Source organism: Rattus norvegicus, chromosome 13 (genome assembly GCF_021556685.1).
Source record: "Rattus norvegicus strain SHRSP/BbbUtx chromosome 13, alternate assembly SHRSP_T2T, whole genome shotgun sequence".
NCBI classification, from domain to species: Eukaryota; Metazoa; Chordata; class Mammalia; order Rodentia; family Muridae; genus Rattus; species Rattus norvegicus.
In genome coordinates, this window is record NC_141546.1 from 4,405,684 (window position 1) to 4,425,026 (window position 19,343).

Below are 19,343 nucleotides of genomic sequence, written 5' to 3' on the forward strand. Positions count from 1 at the left end.
AAAATTGGGTCAATGAATACAGGCATTTACTGCCAAGCCTGACAATCTTAGTTCAATTTTGAGAATACACATGGTAGAAGAAGAAAGCTTACTCTTATAACTTGTCTTCCAAACTATGTGTACATGTCTTTATATGTGTGCAGCTAACATATATGTGCATTATTTTTTGTGTTATCTCTGTGTACCTGTATGTGTGTACATATGTTTGTGTGGTCCTTCTAACCATGTACTTATGTCTACATCTTTGATTGTATTGCCTATGAATGTACATATAAATATATGTATAGCTGTGTGATTAGGTATACTCTAGTGCATGTGCTTCTGTTCTGTTCTCATATACATGGATTGGTACATATGTTTATGTTACTTGGATTGTATATATTCTCTTAAAATTATCTAATGTTTAGGCTAGGCTGTACATTTTTATAAGATATTTAATCTATTCTATAAAGTTTTCTTCCTAGAAAAAATAAAACAAACAGGTAAAAATACAACTGTAGTTTACTGTACAAGGTATTACATAATACCTCATGTTATCCTGTTCTGTCAGTATGTGGAAGGGACATGAGCTTCTTGTCTTGGAAAAGTCACAGTGAGTTTTCCTTGTCTTTACATTCAGAAGTGCATTTTTACCTGAGAAATTACCCTAACCATCCTTTGTCCATTTCTAAAATTGTTGACTAAAACACACATAAGAAAATGTGCAATAGATCTTACATTTGCAAACTCTGATTGAAGAGAAATTAGACTAACAATCCATAGGAAAATTAATGAAATCCATGGAGGGGAGTGAGTATAAAGAGTAAGAAAAAGAGGCAAGTCTTACACTCTATAAATCCTCCCTACTTTATTGTATGTAACCTCCAGAAAAGAAATAATGAACCTTTCTTTGAGATAGGCTTGTACATACCATTGATTTATCTTGTGGTTAAAGGATTATTAATCACTGAAATTCACACAGACAAGGCAGTGCAAATGAGGTTTGGCCTCTTGGCATGCGTTGTATTAGAACTGGAAATGATCTCAATCTTCTCATTATTTCAGAATAAGAGATTAGCCATGTGCCTCAGCATTTATATTTTTAGTTATTTGTACTCAAACAGTGAACATCAGACACCATGACCAAGAAAATGCTTACTTTTTGCTAATAGCTGAGGATGGGTAGAGTCCATGATGATCATGGTAGGGAGTATGGCAACAGTAAGGCAGTTAGAGAACTGAAGAAATAGTCTACATCTTATTTCCTGAAATGTAAGCATAAGGCAAAAAGACCAAACTGGCTTTTGAATCCTGAGTCTGGGATGAAACCACCATACCTGTGATAGATTAAAGAAGGCATATTTCTAATCATCATGCCATTTCTGACCATCTACACTGCCATTATTTTTCATGTTATGAATTTCTCTCCCATCCTTTAACTTACCCTCCTTTCCTATGTTTGTATGGGTGGATGTGTGTGCATGTTTCTTTACTTAAATGCACATGTGAATGCACGTGATCACATGTCCGGTATAGTATTGCTTATAGAGATCTAACAACAGTCATCAGACACCATCCATAATTTGCTTAAGACAATGTTCTTTACTGTCCTGTAACTTTATCATATATGGTAGGCTACCTGTCTTTTGGGCTTCCAAAGATGTGACTGTCTCTACCTCACATCTTATATCACTGTGATTAAAGACATGCACCATACTATCTAGGGTTACAACTGGTCTTTTGATCAAACTCAGGTCCTCATGCTTGCCAGGTAAAGCATTTTATCAATTGACCTATCTCCCAAATCTCATATTACAGCTTTATTGTCCTTCTTGATATATTTATTGTCTATGACCACAAATTTAAAATGGCTATTATAGCTGGATAGCCATACATACAGATCTAAACATTTCGAGACTAGTGTAGCATCTTCCTAGTGCTATGACACTTTAATATAGTTCCTCATGTTATAACATTATATTCAGTGTTGCCTTATAAGTGAAATTTTGCTACTGTGAAGAGTCATAGTGTAAATATCTGATATGTGGGATATCTGATATGTGACCTTGGGAGGGGTTGGATCACTCCCAAAGAGGATATGACCCACAGATTGGGAACTGCTATTGTATAACAAAATTTAATAGAATTGTATCATAGGGTATTAGGTTAGAGTTTCAGTTAAGAGATCCAATAGATACAGGGAATAACTGTTTTGCTTTTGCATTCATTCTTTTCTCCTGCTCCTCCATATGCCCCTCTCTTTCTTCCTCTCTCAGTCTCTTCCTTTTTTTTCCAATTGTAAACTTTGCAGAATGCAAGTAGTTTTAAGATTCCCCACTCATTTATGATATAATCTTGAGTTCAAGTGTTAGATACTAATTATTTATTTTTTCAATCTAGAACAGGTCTCTCTTGTTCTTCTGGGATGTTCTAGAATTCTAAGTATTGCCCACAGTAGGTGAAGACTCAAGAGAAGGTTCAGAGCACAACAATAAGTGAACAAAATCTGTATTCTATAATGAGCAGTAAGCATTATTATAAATACATGGAATGATAGATGAAATAGCTTAAATTTATACAATTCATTTCTCAATGGCTAACCATTGGCTAACATGGAGCAGAACACCAATACCCACCTTTCTCTCTTCCAGTCCATAGTCCTGTACTGCATAAACATAAGGGGATATGTTGTAGTTTTTTCTTTGTGGTGTACCTAATCTGACTCTTTTATTTCTGGCGAAAGACACTGTAGATCACATATAACTCCATATTTTATCCATGTGCTAATATCATGGTTAGGTAAATAGTCATGCTTAAGGACTTTTAAAAGAGCTATGTTTCCTTCTCACTCTCTCCCCCTCTGATACAATTTTTCTTTGAAACAAGTCTCATGTATCCCCAGCTGGCCAAAGATAGCAGTCAACTTCTGCTCCTCCTGACCTTTCATCCTCAGTACTGAGATGATTTATGTGTGCTACCATGCATAGTTTATTCAGTCGTACTGTGATTTGAATTCAGGGTTTCATGCATGCCAGGCAAACATTCTATAAACTGAATCACATCCAAATTTCTGCCCCTGACTTAAATTTTCTTTAACATCCTTTCTTTCACTAGAAACTTACAGAAAAGTTCAGCAGAACGACAATAACAACACAGCTGTTACCACAATGATGTTAGTCTCATGTAATAAGATATTACAGGTAGACAGAAGGAAGCTGATGTGAAATTGTCCTTCAAATGAGTTTCCCTGGGAGAGTAATACCATCAATATCACAGACGGGTCCAGCAATGAGCATGAAGAGCTCATACATCCAAGGGAAAAAACAGAATCATCTGGTTATTAAAGATTTTCAAGGAGACAGGGATAAGTCCTACAATATATGTTCTACTCTACATGCTCTAGATTATCATCAGCTTCTAGATTAATTAAGGCTCTCTAATGTCTGGGGAGTATTAGGGTGGAATCCCTTTTTGGCAGCTACAAAGAGAAGACAAAGAGTTGTTACCATAGCAGACACTCTTACCCTGTCCACAGAGAGAGTCCATAGCAGAATTTAACCTGAATTTTGGGAAATGGGGCAGTTATAGATTTGTGATTTACCAGTTACATCTATGCATTACAGCTCTGACATCTTTCATGTTTTCCTCTCTTATTTTTCACCATTAGGAGGAACATCATCAAGACAGAAAGGCTTTCTTGGATGCATGCGCTCTTTACACTTGAATGGGCAGAACACAGACCTGATAGAGAGGGCAAAGTTAATGTCTGGAGTCACACCTGGCTGTCTAGGTCACTGCAGTAGCTACGGCAGCAACTGCCTCAATGGGGGCAAGTGTGTGGAGAAACAAAGTGGCTATTCCTGTGACTGCACCAACTCACCAAATGAAGGACCTTTCTGCCAGAAAGGTGAGATGGGCTTACATAACCCTATGTGTGTGGTTCCATAGCATACAAACAGCATGACCAATGATCCTGTGCACTGAGGTTATCTATAACAACGCTACTGAATGTAATGATCAACTACCCACATGCCATGATGGAAGCAATAACTATGATGTCAGGCAATCCACACTGTTTCTCCTATGTGTGGCAATGTAGTAGCTCCATGCTATTTTGGAGAAACCAAACTCTCCATGCCCTCAAGCAATGCTGATACTTTGTATTCTCAGAAGTTTTCCTACGTTTAGACTCTGTTTAGTTCATCAACATAACCATATAGATACATTTGGGTTTTGTGATAAGTAGCAGAACAGTTGTGTTCAGAATTAAATGAAAATATGCATATCATCCAGGCTGAATGATCAGCTGAAGACTAGAAGTAGATCATCTACTTGTGTTTACTGACATACTAATGTTTCTAGTTGCAATACATCAATAGAAATTGTATCAAAGGACCACAGAGTTGAATGTAAAAGAAGGGAGAGAAGCACCTCTCCATAAAATAATGTCTTTCTCTTAGTTCATGGGGGGCCTGAACCGTGGCAGAATAAGTACTTCAACATATTGTGGAAAATACCATCAATCATAAAACATATTTCATGAAGGCTACTCAGAGGGACTTATGTTAAATTATTTTTTTATGTATTTGCTGCCTCTCTCTCTCTCTCTCTCTCTCTCTCTCTCTCTCTCTCTCTCTGTTTGTGTGTGTGTGTGTGTGTGTGTGCGTGCACATGTGCATGCACGCATGTGTATGTGTGTATTCATGTGGGCATACACAAGCATTTCGTGGCCAGGGGTCAATAACAGATGTATTCCTCTTCAAATTTTAACACTCACTATTTGCTAGACAATCCAATGATGTCTTCCTGTCTTTGTTTCCCCAGGTCTAGAGTTAGATATGCACAGCACCACACCTGTTACTTAATGCTGATGCTGAAGATGTAAATTCAATTCCATACAGTTTGCATCAAATGTATGACCAACTGAGCTGTCTCCCAATCCCTAAATAATAAGGTCTTGTAACACAGAAGCTCCACAAAGTCAAACATGCTTGGTGATGCTCTTCAGTGATATATAAAGACAATCTCGCTGAATATCATAGTATTACAAAGATAAAATTAAGAATTATGATTAATCTCCTAACCATAGTGAAATTGACAAGAATGGCTACAATGGGCTTGGAAAATGGTGTTGTCAGTAAATTGCTTGCTACACAAACATGAGAGTCTAGTGGGTCCTTAGCATTCTCTTAGAAAACTAGATGTGTCATTAGATGAGGTAAGATAGGAAGAGCTCTGAACTCAATGAGCAGCCATAACTTCCAGGTTCAGTGTCTCAAAAAACAAAGCAGAGAATGATAAGGATAGATATTCAGCCTTTTCAATATCAACCCAAATCCACATCTTCTTAGGTGCACATCCACACAAGAATAGATTTGAACCTCTCTAAAATCATCAAGACGCAGATATTGTATTTTTAACATCCCTAACCATGTGCTAGATACAGTTGAATCAATGAACAAGTAGTACAGCTACTCAGAGTAATTGACTAAACATTTAACAGCATGCTCTGTTGTCTTCTGTTTTGCAGAAATTTCAGCTCTTTTTAATTCTGGCACCTCTGTAACATACCTGTTTCAAGAACCTTACCTGGTGATCAAGAACACAAGTCTCTTATCTTCACCTATCTACGCAGATACTGCTCCATCCAAGGAAACCATCATGCTGAATTTCTTGACAACACAAGCCCCCACCATCTTGCTCTACCTCAATTTCTCTTCTCAGAACTTTCTGGCTATCTTGCTTTCCAGAAATGGTGAGTGTTTGTGGCATGAAACCATAAGACCAGACTTGCATGGCGGGAAAATTCATGTTCTGTAGTACTGTGCAAAGATGTATATGTGGGAAGCTTCAGTCTAACCTTCCTCCCACTACACCATTATGAGCCATAATTACTATTCTGGGCCAGTGTCAACTTGACACTGAAGTCTAAACTCATTTTGTTGTTCTTTATTGTGTTGTAATAATTATTTATTTATTGATCATTCTGAAATCAATTAAGAGTAGAAGATAATAAGAGATCTGAATTACAGGAGGATACTTGCCATGTTTATTTTTTAATCTTTTCTGCTGTGCTTTGTTAGTGGAAGCTGGTAAAGCATAATTACTGATAGTGTTTATAGATGAGCACTCTCCAAATCTTCAAGAGAAGTATAATGTGGGAACCATAATGCTGTGGCCCAGGAACTCACTTTTGAGAGTCTGATTTTTCTTTATATTTTATTGGATTTTTTAATTTATATTTCTAATATCCATATCTGCTTTCCTGTCTATAAACTCCCTATCCTGCCCCCTCTCCCCCTTCTTATATGAGGGTGTTTCTCACACCCACCCTCCCAAACCTTCCTGCTTCTCCACCCGGACATTCCGCTATGCTGGGCCATCAAGCCTTGGCAGGACTAAGGGCTTCGCCTCCTATTGGTGCCCAACAAGGCCATCCTCTGCTACATATGCAGTTAGAGACATGGGGTCTGTCCATGTGTACTCTTTGGATGGTGGTATAGTCCTTGGGGGCTCTGTTTGATTGGTATTGTGGTTCTTCTAATGAAAACCCCTTCATCTCCTTCAGTTTTTTCTCTAACTCCTCCAATGGGGAACCTGTTCTCAAGTCAATATTTGACTGCAAGTATCTGCCTATGTATTTGTCATGCTTTCATTGAGAGGCATCAATTCTTTTTATCATGACTAACTACTGAACTATGATATTTGCACTTAGAATTGGCAAGACCTGGAGTATTTTACTTGGCCTAAGAGTACTGCAGTATCACAAATGAAATTTTACTTAGTTATTATTACTTTTCTTTCTTGAAATTATTGCTATTAGTTTTAAACCCCATGCATTCTTACAAGGCATTGTCTGCTGACTTCACATAAATACTCAAATGACCACCTAGGGTAATAGTTCACAATTCTCTGTGTATCATTGCTGTTGATACCTTCAATAAAGTAGAATTTACAAAGAAGGCCATGTTTCTCGGTTTTCAAGCTATCTGTAGTTTGTAGGCTGTAAGGATGACACTATTAATTATGAGTACTCAATAAAGATGTTAATCAAACTTTGGGACAAAAGGGTAGATATGGAGAATATAAATGGTTAGAGAAAGGACAAAATTAAATCATACAAAAAATAATGATGATAACCACATATAGTGGTGTTAGCACATTTTTTCATATTATGCCAGGACAAAACTTCTTAATATATCCAAATTGAAGTATGCTATGAAGTTAGAATTTCTACCATATGTATTAACTTTTTAAATAAGTGAATGGATGAAACATACACACATCCCTAGAGTACAATCTCACATTAACACTCTCCTGTGAACATGAGTATGGTTCTAATTCTTTTGGAATCTTCTGGTACCATGATAGCACCCTAGTCAATTGGTTAGTTCATCCCAACCACAGATTTAAGCTTCAGGATGGACTGTGGTTTGCCATAGCTCATGGAAGTTGGTGTCTATGCAGTTGTCTACACATTAGGTACAAGTTACCTATACTCCTAGTATGCTTTTTCTGACTCTCTTTGTGTGTATGTGTGTGTATGTTTATATGTATGATTTTTCTTTTTCATGGTGTACTAATTATGAGTTGGCTGTAAAGAGTTATTCATTTAATTTGAAATGCATAATAAAACAGAGGAGTGCATGGGATGAACCAGCCTAAATTTGAAGAAAAGCAAAAGATGACACATAAGATGCTATAGTTGAATTTTATTCTCAGACCGCAATAGAGAGAAGGAAAAGAAGGTAGTGATAGGCAAGAAAGTAGGGGGAGAAAGAGAAAAATGAGGAAAAAGAAAAGGAAGAGGAAAAAGAGGAGGAAGTGTAGGGTTAGATTTTTTTTTAAAACCTACTTTTTATAAGTATTCTCAAATCCATCAAATTATCTTCTAGCTCACTGTCCAATGGAAGGAGTTGATGAGTTTTTAAAGATAAAGAGAGGGTGAATATGTTTTGGTGGTTGTGTGGTTAGGTATGGCGCAAGGGGTGCCTGGGTTGGCCTATGCTGAGGCATTATCATTTTGAGACCAGCCACATGCTAGTATAGTATAGAATAGAGTTTATTTAGGTCACGGTGAAGAGAGTTGACAGGGTAGTAGAGGAAGAGCAAGGCAGAGGTGTACAGAGAAGAAGAGGGGAAAGGAGTGAAGAGAAAAGAAGAGAAGAGGAGAGGAGAGGAGAGAAGAGAAGGGAAGGGAAGGGAAGGGAAGGGAAGGGAAGGGAAGGGAAGAGAAGAGAAGAGAAGAGAAGAGAAGAGAAGAGAAGAGAAGAGAAGAGAAGTGAAATAGATGCTGTCCATGCACACGTGGAAAGTGTTTAAAGGAATGGGGAGAGAGCAGAGCAGGAAGGCAAGAACAAGAGTAAGAGAGAGGAGGGGACAAGCAGTCCTTTTTATAGTGAGTTAGACATTCCTGGCTGTTGCCAGGTACCTGTAGGGCAGAGCTTATATAAAATGCTAATATAGGTGAAAGGTGGTAAATAGTACAAAGCAGTGTAGACCTGTTTAGAAGTAGTTCCTTGAGGAGATTGCAACCTCTGTTTTCAAGATACTAGCACTCCAGTTCAGTAATATCAGTATAGCAAACAGGAATCAGAAGTGAGGGCACAATCTAGCAGAAACTTCCAGTCCTTAACCAAATGAGCATGAGTCAGCAGGAACATCCAGGATCAGCAGGGATGCCAGGAGAATGTCTCTGTCTTGCATTTCTCCTTGAATTGAACATCAGCAAAGATGAAGATGAGAGACCAACAAAATATTGCAAAGCTACTTAGGCAAGTATGCTGCCACTGTCCATTGTGTACTATTTTACTCTCTCCAATATCACATGTCCTTCACCAGAACTTTCCTTAGTGAAACACCGTGTGAATCTACATCACGTGCCATATCCAGAAACTTCCATTTCAAGGAAGCAAAGGAGAAAGGGGAGAAGGAAGACAAAGAGCAAGAAAAGTAAGAGGAGGAAGAGGAGGTCTGGTTATTATTATTAGTTTAAAAGGTTTTTTCCAAGAACATACCACCTGATCAGACCTTCAGCTTTGCCATGTTAAGCCTTTTAATTGCATGAGTCTCTTTGGATCCTTGAGCATAGCCAGTTCAAGAAGGTACATAATAGGGCAGTTATCTAGTCTATGGAACAACCAGGAGTGTCTCCTAACATTCAGCCGAGCGATCTTCCTTCTAACCTCATCACCTTCTCCTGAGGTGTTTGAACCATATTAAGATGGTTATAGAGAGAATTGTCCCCGAAGTCTTTTAGTGTATGCGTTCACATACTTATACCAGTCATAGTGCACATATGAAAATACGACTGCCAAGAATAGATGACATATAGAACAGCATAATCTCTGTATCTGTTAAATGAACCCATACTGTGCTTAAGTCTCCTAGTAACTCTGGTTACCGATTGCTATTATTAAACCTATTATACTAAGATTTTACAGTCGTAAAAACTGAGGCATGACACTATCATAGGTCATATCACAGTTAGTCAGAAAGGGGCCTCAATCTTTCTAACCCAACCCAATCCTACAGTCAAGTTTTTGTTTATTTTTGACATTCCTTATGGGAGAATCCCACTGAATGTCTCCGGTCAGCTGCCCTGCCCTCTGAGTACTGGGATTATGGATTTGTACCACCATACCAGGCTGTTTTCTTAACCACAAGGAATAAATGAGTAGTGTTTATATTTTAATCTTTAAAATACATAATTATTTTAAGGAATTGATATGTTCTTAGTAGGGAATCATTCTTTTTTTTTTACTTTAATTTTTTTTTTATTAACTTGAGTATTTCTTATATACATTTCGAGTGTTATTCCCTTTCCCGGTATCCGGGCAAACATCCCCCTCCCCCCTCCCCTTCCTTATGGGTGTTCCCCTCCCAACCCTTCCCCCATTGCCGCCCTCACCCCACCAGTCTAGTTCACTGGGGGTTCAGTCTTAGCAGGACCCAGGGCTTCTCCTTCCACTGGTGCTCTTACTAGGATATTCATTGCTACCTATGAGGTCAGAGTCCAGGGTCAGTCCATGTATAGTCTTTAGGTGGTGGCTTAGTCCCTGGAAGCTCTGGTTGTTTAGCATTGTTGTACATATGGGGTCTCGAGCCCCTTCAAGATCTTCCAGTTCTTTCTCTGATTCCTTCAACGGGGGTCCTATTCTCAGTTCAGTGGTTTGCTGCTGGCATTCGCCTCTGTATTTGCTGTATTCTGGCTGTGTCTCTCAGGAGCGATCTACGTCCGGCTCCTGTCGGTCTGCACTTCTTTGCTTCATCCATCTTGTCTAATTGGGTGGCTGTATATGTATGGGCCACATGTGGGGCAGGCTCTGAATGGGTGTTCCTTCAGTCTCTGTTTTAATCTTTGCCTCTCTCTTCCCTTCAAGGGTATTCTTGTTCCCCTTTTAAAGAAGGAGTGAAGCATTCACATTTTGATCATCCGTCTTGAGTTTCATTTGTCCATTCTTAAATTCTTCCAAACATATTTTCTGGTATTTTCCTTTCAAGACATTCTTAAGAACACTTTATTAGAAGCTCTACTTGAGCTTATAGATATTTGCAATTTAGAAATCCTGATGCAATTCACAAAACGAGAACACCCAAAGATTATAACTGTTGGTTGCGTAGGTCTCAGGTGTGCAGAGTTGCTTCTCAGGATGACTCACAGGAGAGTCTCTTGGTACAGAAAACATTTCTGCTAAAGATGGGGATCCAACCCGAGAAGACACTCTCTGAAATATTCCAATTTTTGTGTCCTGGAACAAAGATTTGACTAGGGCACATGGATAGTAATAACAGTATTAGCGTATAAAGAAGGACAAAAGCAGTAATGAGCATATCAGTAGGCTTTTGGGTCAGGACTGGATCACCAAGCTCAAATCTTTAGACCCATAGTGTTCAATCCCTTCATAGATTAAATAAATATGTTCTTTTCCTCCAGGGGCCGACTAGGCACAAGCAACGTTTTGTTTACAGGTAGGATTCAGGGGACAGGTTCCTCTGCTAACTTGCTTTTCTATGTGCTAATCTTACGTTCCTCCATCCTACTCCTGCCCTTCCCCCACACTTCCTCTCTAAGTTCCTCAGTGCAGTGGTTGGTCTAGTAGTCCAATAATGCTTTATTTAGAATCTGTGGTATTTCTGCCATCACCTTGTTCCAAAAGACACAATTGAAGGAATATTCTTATTGTTTCATTACCACTCATAATAATTAATGGTATGATACAAAGGAGAGACTGTAGAGACAAGCAAGATTTGCAGGTATCTCCATACTACATGAAAAGAGTCAGATTCAGAACCTACCTAAAACATGCAAAAAACAACTGAGACGGAGTTGGAACAATTAGATTTCTGAAGGAGTCTAGCTAAAAAGAGGACTTGGACATAAAACCATCAGAATTTATTGATTTCAGAACATAGGGGTGGACAGAAACTGATCTACCAACCAGGGAGCTGGCAGGAGACTAACCTAGGTCCTGTGCATATATATTACAGTTGTATCGCTTGATTCTACCAGTGAGAGCAGGGGCTGCTCTGACTCTGTTATCTGCCTTTGGGACCTCTTTCCCATTTTGGCTTGTATTGTCTAGCCTTAGTAAAAGAGGAGGTACCTAGACTTACTGCAACTTGATATACCATGGTTGGTTGATATTCTGGGAAAGCCTATCCCTTTTCTGAAGAGAAAAGGAAGAGGAGTGCATGTGGGGAGAATAGGGTAGGCAAGGTACTGGGAATAAAGAATGGAAGGAAAACTGATATCAGAATGTAAAATAATTAAAATTTAAAAAAGAAGGAACTTAAGAGTTTAACTATATCAATGAAACAAATATCTTCAATGCTATTAAATTCCTCATCATGAGTGTTCTTCACATAACAATTAAGTGACTATTGACTTAGGAAACTTCAACAATTCCAAAAGTTGAAAGATACAATAAAAACTAGCAAGTTTTGTTTCTACCTACGTCTTAGATATTGTGATTCTTTTTTCCTCCCTTGTAATGTCTTCCAGGAATACTTCTTTTTGTAAAGAATATGTTTGCAGAACATGAAAAGTTCCTTGAAGAATTAAGAAGAATTAATCTATTCAGGGTGGTCCTAGTATATTAACAACATTAGAATTAAGCCATTGACCTGATTATCAGTGAATTGGGAAGTAGGAACATTTTAATGGAAACTGGGTACACTACAGTGAAAAGTGTGCTTTCAAACATAGAGCAGTGGCTCACACCTGAAGTAGAGGCAGGAGGCCAATATCCAAGGACAACTTTAGAATTGTAGGATGTTCAAGACTCCAGTGAGTTCCCAGAGAATCTGTCCCCAAAACTGAAAGGAGAACTACTTCCCCTTGTGGAAGGTAGGGATCTTCATAAGTAAGTTTAATTAGTAAAGATCTACACCCCATGATCATTTGTATTCAGGATCCACTCACACCCATTCCAATATATTCAATGAGTTTGTGTTAGAAGGCACTTTACATTGTTGTTGTTCCTGTTGCTGTTCTGATTTTAATCTAACTTTGGAAATCTGGTGGTAAGAATGAGGTAGCCAACTTAAAATGAGTCCCACTTGTTATCTTGGGAGTATAGAAACTCCTCTTCCCGTGCTACAGTATAAGAAGCCAGGGTGCAGAAATAGAGTGATTAATCTAGTAAACACTGGGCAAAGCTGTCACCTTGAAAATTTATTTTATATAGATAATTGTGCCGAGGTGAGAAGAAGCTTGTGAGTCATTTGCATATGTGTGAGCATTGGCCTTGTAGCAGATTTATTTGTCAGAACTGAGGTTCCACATTGCCTTTCTTTCATATCTCCAGTTCCATTCTTACTACTGTTACTTCAAGGGAAAAACAGCCTTAAATAGAGGAACAGATTGTCATTTCTGAGAATTAAGCCTTCTCTTTCTCTCCTCTCTCTCTCTCTCTCTCTCTCTCTCTCTCTCTCTCTCTCTCCTCTCTCTCTTTTGAGGTAAGCACAAGAGGATAATGGAGGGGTGTTTATGAGATGGGGGATACCTTAGGAGACACAGACCTAGGATTTTGAATCACAGACCACAACTCAGAATCTTGGCAATTAAAGAAGAGGCGTTTTAAAAAAGTCGTTACCAACTTTATTGAACTGTGAAAAGTGGGGTAGATATTTTAGACATATCACACACATAGACACTGGTACATACAGGCAAAAGAAAGGAAGGAAGGAAGGAAGGAAGGAAGGAAGGAAGAAAAGGAAAAATCTTAGACATTATTTAACACAACTCTTACTTTAGTTTGTAAGAGGAATTTAAGTATCGTCTAACTTCAGGGCAATAATTTATTTCTGGCAGGAAAAGGTGCAAAGATGCTGGGGACAGTTTGAAAATATTGGAATCATGCAAGCAACTTTTTATAAACATGATTTTTTTTCTGACATAGTTTTTAAAATGGCTGTTTATTTTCTTATACTGGATTTTTTAAAATTTATATTTCAAATGTTATCGTCTTTCCAGGTTCCCCTTCCAGAAACCTGCTATCATGTACCCCTTCCCCTGTTTCTATGATGGTGCTCCCCCACACATCCATCCACTCCCTTCTGCCTTCCTTCACTGACATTACCCTACACTGGGGCATTGAGCCTTGACAGGACCAAGGGTCTCTCCTCCCATTGATACCAGAAATTGTTATCCTCTGCTACATATGCACCTGGAGCCACAGATCCATCCCTATGTAGTCTTTAGATGGTGGCTTAGACCCTAGGAGTTCAGAGGGTGTTGGTTGGTTGGTATTGTTCTTCTTATGGGGATGCAAAACCCTAGGCCCCTTCAGGCCTTTCTCTAACTCCTCCATTGGGGACCTCATTCTCAGTACAGTGGTTGGCTGACAACATTCACTTCTGTATTTGTCAGGCTATGGGTTCAGTTCTTCTTAGAAAGGGGGAACAAAAATACTCACAGGAGGAAATATGGAGACAAAGTGTGGAGCAGAAAATCTAGTGATATTCTTGACCTCTACATTTCATTTTACTTCTTCATAGTTGTAAGTGTGCATGTGTGTGCATGTGTGTGTGTGTGTGTGTGTGTGTGTGTGTGTGTGTGTATGTCTCGGAGTATATTTATGCATTTATGTGGATGCCAGAAGAAAACGTAGGGTGTCTTCCTCAGTAATGACATTTATTTCTTTGACAGATCTTTTCTCATTTGCTGGGAAATTTTTAGTTAGCCAGTGAGCTCCAAGAATTTGTCTCTATCTCCATGATGCTGATATTACTGGCACATGCCAACAGAGCTGTTGATTACAAAATATGTGCTCTATCAACTAAGACATTGCAGAGTTAGATATTTTATTGAATAACAACTGTCCCTTACCCATAATACTAAAAGTTTCTTTAAAAACTGTCATTTGACAAATATTTCTGAAACTCTTCAGTGGCAGGAACTATTCAATATATTAGAGTAACATGCTTTGCCATTAATAATCTATTTTTCAGCCAGAGACACATATTTGTACAAGTTTCTCATAGACATAGTTTATGCAGACTGATTATAGTTAGGCTAACTGCCTAGAAGGAAGTACTTAGTAGAGACAGGGAGTGGGAGAAAAGTTAGTGGACTTAGTCACTCTGGAAGAGAAAGTCATAAAGCTTTCCACTAACTGAGTGACTTTTAATCATAAGAGGTTTAGTCAGTGGTCCCTTAACTGATGAAAATTTAATAAAAACATTTTAATGTCCTTTTTAGGTTATCATCCTATTTTTACTGCATAGAATAGAACATGTGTATGTTCATCTGTGTCAATAATATTCTTCTTCCTTTGCTCTGATACAGGGGACTAACAAAGTAATGTAAGAAGAAAGGGTTCTAGTTTCAGGGTATAGTACGCCAGGTGAGGCAAATAATGTTGAAAGGAGCTGAAGGTATCCAGAAAGCAGAGAGAGATGGATGGTAGTACTCAGGTCAATTCTTCCATTTTATCCAGTCCACGTCTGCAGGCCATGGCATGATGCTGCCCACATTTAGGGCTGGTGGTTTAACATCAGTTAACCTAATCTGGATAAACACTCACAGATAAGGTCTGAGGCCTATGTCCTTGGTTATTTTAGATACTGTAAAGTTGACTATCAATATTAATCATTGCAATATGTATCACCTCATATAACTATTCTTATTACTCTTTTTGGTTTCTTGCTCTTTAAATGAAAATGATGCTAGAATATGTACAAATAAAGCCACAAATCCATGCTGAAATTCATCTAATACAATACCCGAATGATCCCAGGTAACCTCCTTCCCCCTTTTGGTTGCTCTGCGGCCTCTGGCACTGAATGATTTTTATGTCCTCAGCTCATTATTTCCTTTTATCAAAAAATTTTTAGTACATAAATTTATAAGGTTCGCAGTATGAATTTCTGATTGCCCAGACCTCAAAAGAAATTATTGTGACCTGAGATGATGTGTAGCTCAAGAGAGACAGAAGTGAAAATAAAAAGACCATTACAGGAAATAGTTTCAAAGTGCGATTCCTCACAGTTTCCAGACAGTGTCAAGTTGCCAATAAGATGTCCTCAATATCACTCCTTTCTCTCAAAGAAAGGAGTCACTCTTGCCTCCTTATACAAGTATATGTTTGAGTTCCCGTAGACAGAAGGAATTCTGAAGCACAGAGATGAAGTTTGTTCCACAATGTTGTTGTTGTTGCAATTGTTGTTGTTTTTGTTGTTGTTGTTGTTGTTGTTGTCCACGTCGTTGTTGTTATTGTTTTTTTTTTCTTTTTTCTATTTTTCGGAGCTGGGGACCGAACCCAGGGCCTTGCGTTTGCTAGGCAACTGCTCTACCACTGAGGTAAATCCCCAACCCGTTGTTATTGTTATTTTGGCCTCACTCCGCCTTGATCACTTCAGTCTCCAGAATTGCTTTCTGTATGACAGTTTCCAGCGTTAGACTTGATTGTATTATTGCATACATGTGTTCTTTAAATAAGTTCTTCTGTCCCTTTCTATTTGACATTTCAGAAATGTCCATGAGGGCCAATAGATGGGAGAAGATGTCCAATATCGTACAATAAATCTACAATGCTAAGTGGTGGGTATAAGCAAAGGAATAAAGACATGTGGCTAGAATGTGATGCTCATACTATTTCTTATTTCTGTTTGTTGCTATTGAAATGAACACTTTAATTTTTTGACTTGTTTGTAAATATTTAAAGTTTAATATGAACAGGATTTTACCTATAATTCCCAGGCTAGCTGTTGAAGTCCTCATTTTTCCTCTTCAATTAGAGTTAGATTTGGCATAAGATAGTAATTTGGTTTAGATTGTGGAGTTTGGGCCCTTTGTCCCAAAGAAGGCACTGGAGACCTTTATCCCCTCTCTTCCCATGACATGTAATGACAATGTTTAGAAGTCAAACTCAAAGACTAAGTTAAGACTGAGCTCCAGGACAAAAGATTAAACAGCCTCATGCTGTTGGAAGTATAAGAAAAAAAGGAAAAGAAAGAAAGAAAGAGAGAAAGAAAGAAAGAAAGAAAGAAAGAAAGAAAGAAAGAAAGAAAACAAAAGAAAAGGTATAATAGATAGTAGCTAGGTCAATATGTAATCAGTATGTTGAATTTTATTTTAACCAACTGAGTACAGGCAAAACATAATGATTTATCAGTATGTACCTCATAGATAGTAATCTACAAAGCACTTCATAATCTTATTGATAGAAGCACTGGTACGAATTACTAGCTTAATAGTATGTTTTTGTACCATGAATACAAAAGCAAATATTTAGGACATTTGATATTAAGGTATAATTAAAAGAAGAAACAAAAACTGTCTAGAAACTAAGGCTATGGATGTTTGCCCTGTAGGTGACTGCCATTGCATAGGGAGAACAGATTTATCTGCACATAAGTAAGAAGGCAAGGACATTTAGCAATGGTTTTTTTCTAATGTCTTTTGAACATACTCTCTAACGAGAGTTAGGGAGATGAGCAGAGAAGATTAAAAACAAAAGAACACAGAGTGTATATGAAGGACTAATATAGAGTCTAGTGCAGGGCCAGGCCATACCACTTAAGCCCAAGTCAGCAGATAGAGTTAAATATGGCAAAATGTGATTCAGGCAAATGAATGTGAATCTAACTGCATAAATCATAATCAAAGGAAACCAAAATACAGAGAGTAGAAATTCTTCATCATTCCTAAGTCTCAGTAGATTGAACACTAATCAAAGGCTTATGTAGAAATAAAGATAATGAAATATCATTTATAATTAACTCTACAGACACCTATTGAGTATTGTCTTAATCTATGAGGACTGCAAACAAAATACTGCTGATTGGGTACCTTAAAGGGGAAACTTATTTCCTCACAGTGTACGAAGATTAGTAGTAAAAATCAAATATGTACGATAGACTTGTTTGAGGTTTCTCATGTTGAGTGAGCACATTTTTTACTTATGCTGATAAGTTTACAATAAAGGGAGATGAAGTTGGAGAGGGGAAAGAAATAAAGAGCAGCAGAAGATGTACATACACACACACACACAGTCAGAGATAGATAGATAGAGAGAGGGGGGGTGGGAGGGTGGGAGGGGGAGAGAGAGAGAAAGAGAGAGAGAGAGAGAGAGAGAGAGAGAGAGAAAGAGAGAGAGATTTCTGAACCTTCTTTTGTTTTTTCTTTGAATGATGCTAATCCTTTAAGATGAAGGAAGGTAATTTAAAACATCATTATTTTTTTAAAACTGGAAAATACTTTGGAGGCTTTTAATCTTTTTATAAAAGTAGTCAAGAATGGGCTCTAAAAGAAGGGCAAGGATAATTTGATAATTTAGGGTCTTAAAAAAAAAAACTCCAATTTAGGCAAGCTGTAATTTTTTGCAGCTGCCCAGAGTACAAAACACATGAGAAGAGGACAGAGCCATTCTATTTTGACTAGGTTTGGAGATTAGCAGCAGGGTAGAAGAAGAAAAGAAAGGAAGCTCAGAACATCAGAAAAAGCACAGGTGAGCTCTGGACTGCATCTAAGGAAAGGACAGAAGATAATTTAGAGGGTGAGTTATAGTGCTCAAAAATGATGGCACATTCACAGGAAGCTCATAACAGTTCTGCAGCTGCATTGAGGAATTCTGGAAAAGAAATATATATTAAATTATTAAAGAAGTAATTATCCTTTCTATTTCTTACCTTAGCTAAATATGGACAGCCTTCCTGGGGGGTGGTCCTTTGAATGAGATAGTGGCTAGCACATTTAGATGAACTCTTGAGAAGGATGTAATGGTATGTCTCCACACAGAATTAGATTCTATTCCTAGTGTTAACAAATGATTTTAATTTTCATCTCTATATATAGTCATGTTAAATGATAAACTTCATCATAAAGTTTTAGTTATAACACCTAAAATGTACTATATATTAATCTATATGGATGTAACAGTAAATACATATAACTTATAGAATTTTCAAAGATTCCTGAAGAGAAAACTGTGTTTGGTTTATCTTCATAGTATTACCATTGAGCAAAGCATCTTATCTCACAGTATGATGTCTGGGTGAAATATGTATTCTTAGAGTAGTCAGATAAAAATCACAAACTAGCAAATGTAGGACATCCCCATAGAGGCCAAGAGAAGATTTTTTTGGTGGAAAATCATGACCTCTTTAATTAATAAATCCCAAAAGGTTTCATTTATCAGTCATAAAAAATTTTGCTCAAACACAAAGATGAGTGTCACATTGAGGGTGTTAAAGATGGTCTATGACAAAGCATCAAAGGGTTCCAGAAGGTGTGCTTCTTTAAATGAACTTTTTATACCTAAGACAAGTTTATTATTACAGCAAGTAATTCCCCAATAGTTATTGCCCCCCAAAGAATGAAAACAACTTTTGGGACAGACATGCATATCCCTGGCAGAAACTCCAAGTTCCACGTTAGTTAGTTTCAAATAACTGTTAGCCAGAACAATTAGTGTTAGAATGAGTAAATTTGCCTAGGTGAGATCTTCCAAAGAGAACTTCAAACCAATTTCCTTATGAATATTGACACAAGAATACTCAATAAAATATTTGCAAACTGAATCCAAGAACACATCAAAACGAACATCCATCATGATAAAGTAGGCTTCATCCAAATGATGCAGGGATGGTTCAATATAAGGAAATCCATCAACATAATCCACTATATAAACAAGCTCAAATATAAAAACCACATGATCATTTCATTAGATGCTGAGAAAGCATTTGAAAAATCAACATCCCTTCATGATAAAAGTCCTGGAAAGAACAGGAATTTTCATGGCCAATAACTAAACATAGTAAAAAACATATACAGCAAACTAGTAGGTAATATCAAACTAAATGGAGAGAAACTTGAAGCAATCTCACTAAAATGAGGGATTAGACAAGGCTGCCTACTT

At 37.7% G+C, this 19,343-nt stretch overlaps 1 protein-coding gene across 2 annotated transcripts in view; it reads left to right on the forward strand.

The window, feature by feature from the left end:
• Cntnap5c (contactin associated protein-like 5C) overlaps positions 1–19,343 on the forward strand; it is a gene marked incomplete at its 5' end in the record, with an annotated part of 856,281 nt that overhangs the window by 691,996 nt on the left and 144,942 nt on the right. For both annotated transcript variants that reach the window (NM_001415869.2, NM_001047866.3), the window contains 2 exon segments: positions 3,647–3,886; positions 5,510–5,734. In NM_001415869.2, coding sequence (NP_001402798.1) covers positions 3,647–3,886; positions 5,510–5,734 — 465 coding nt within the window.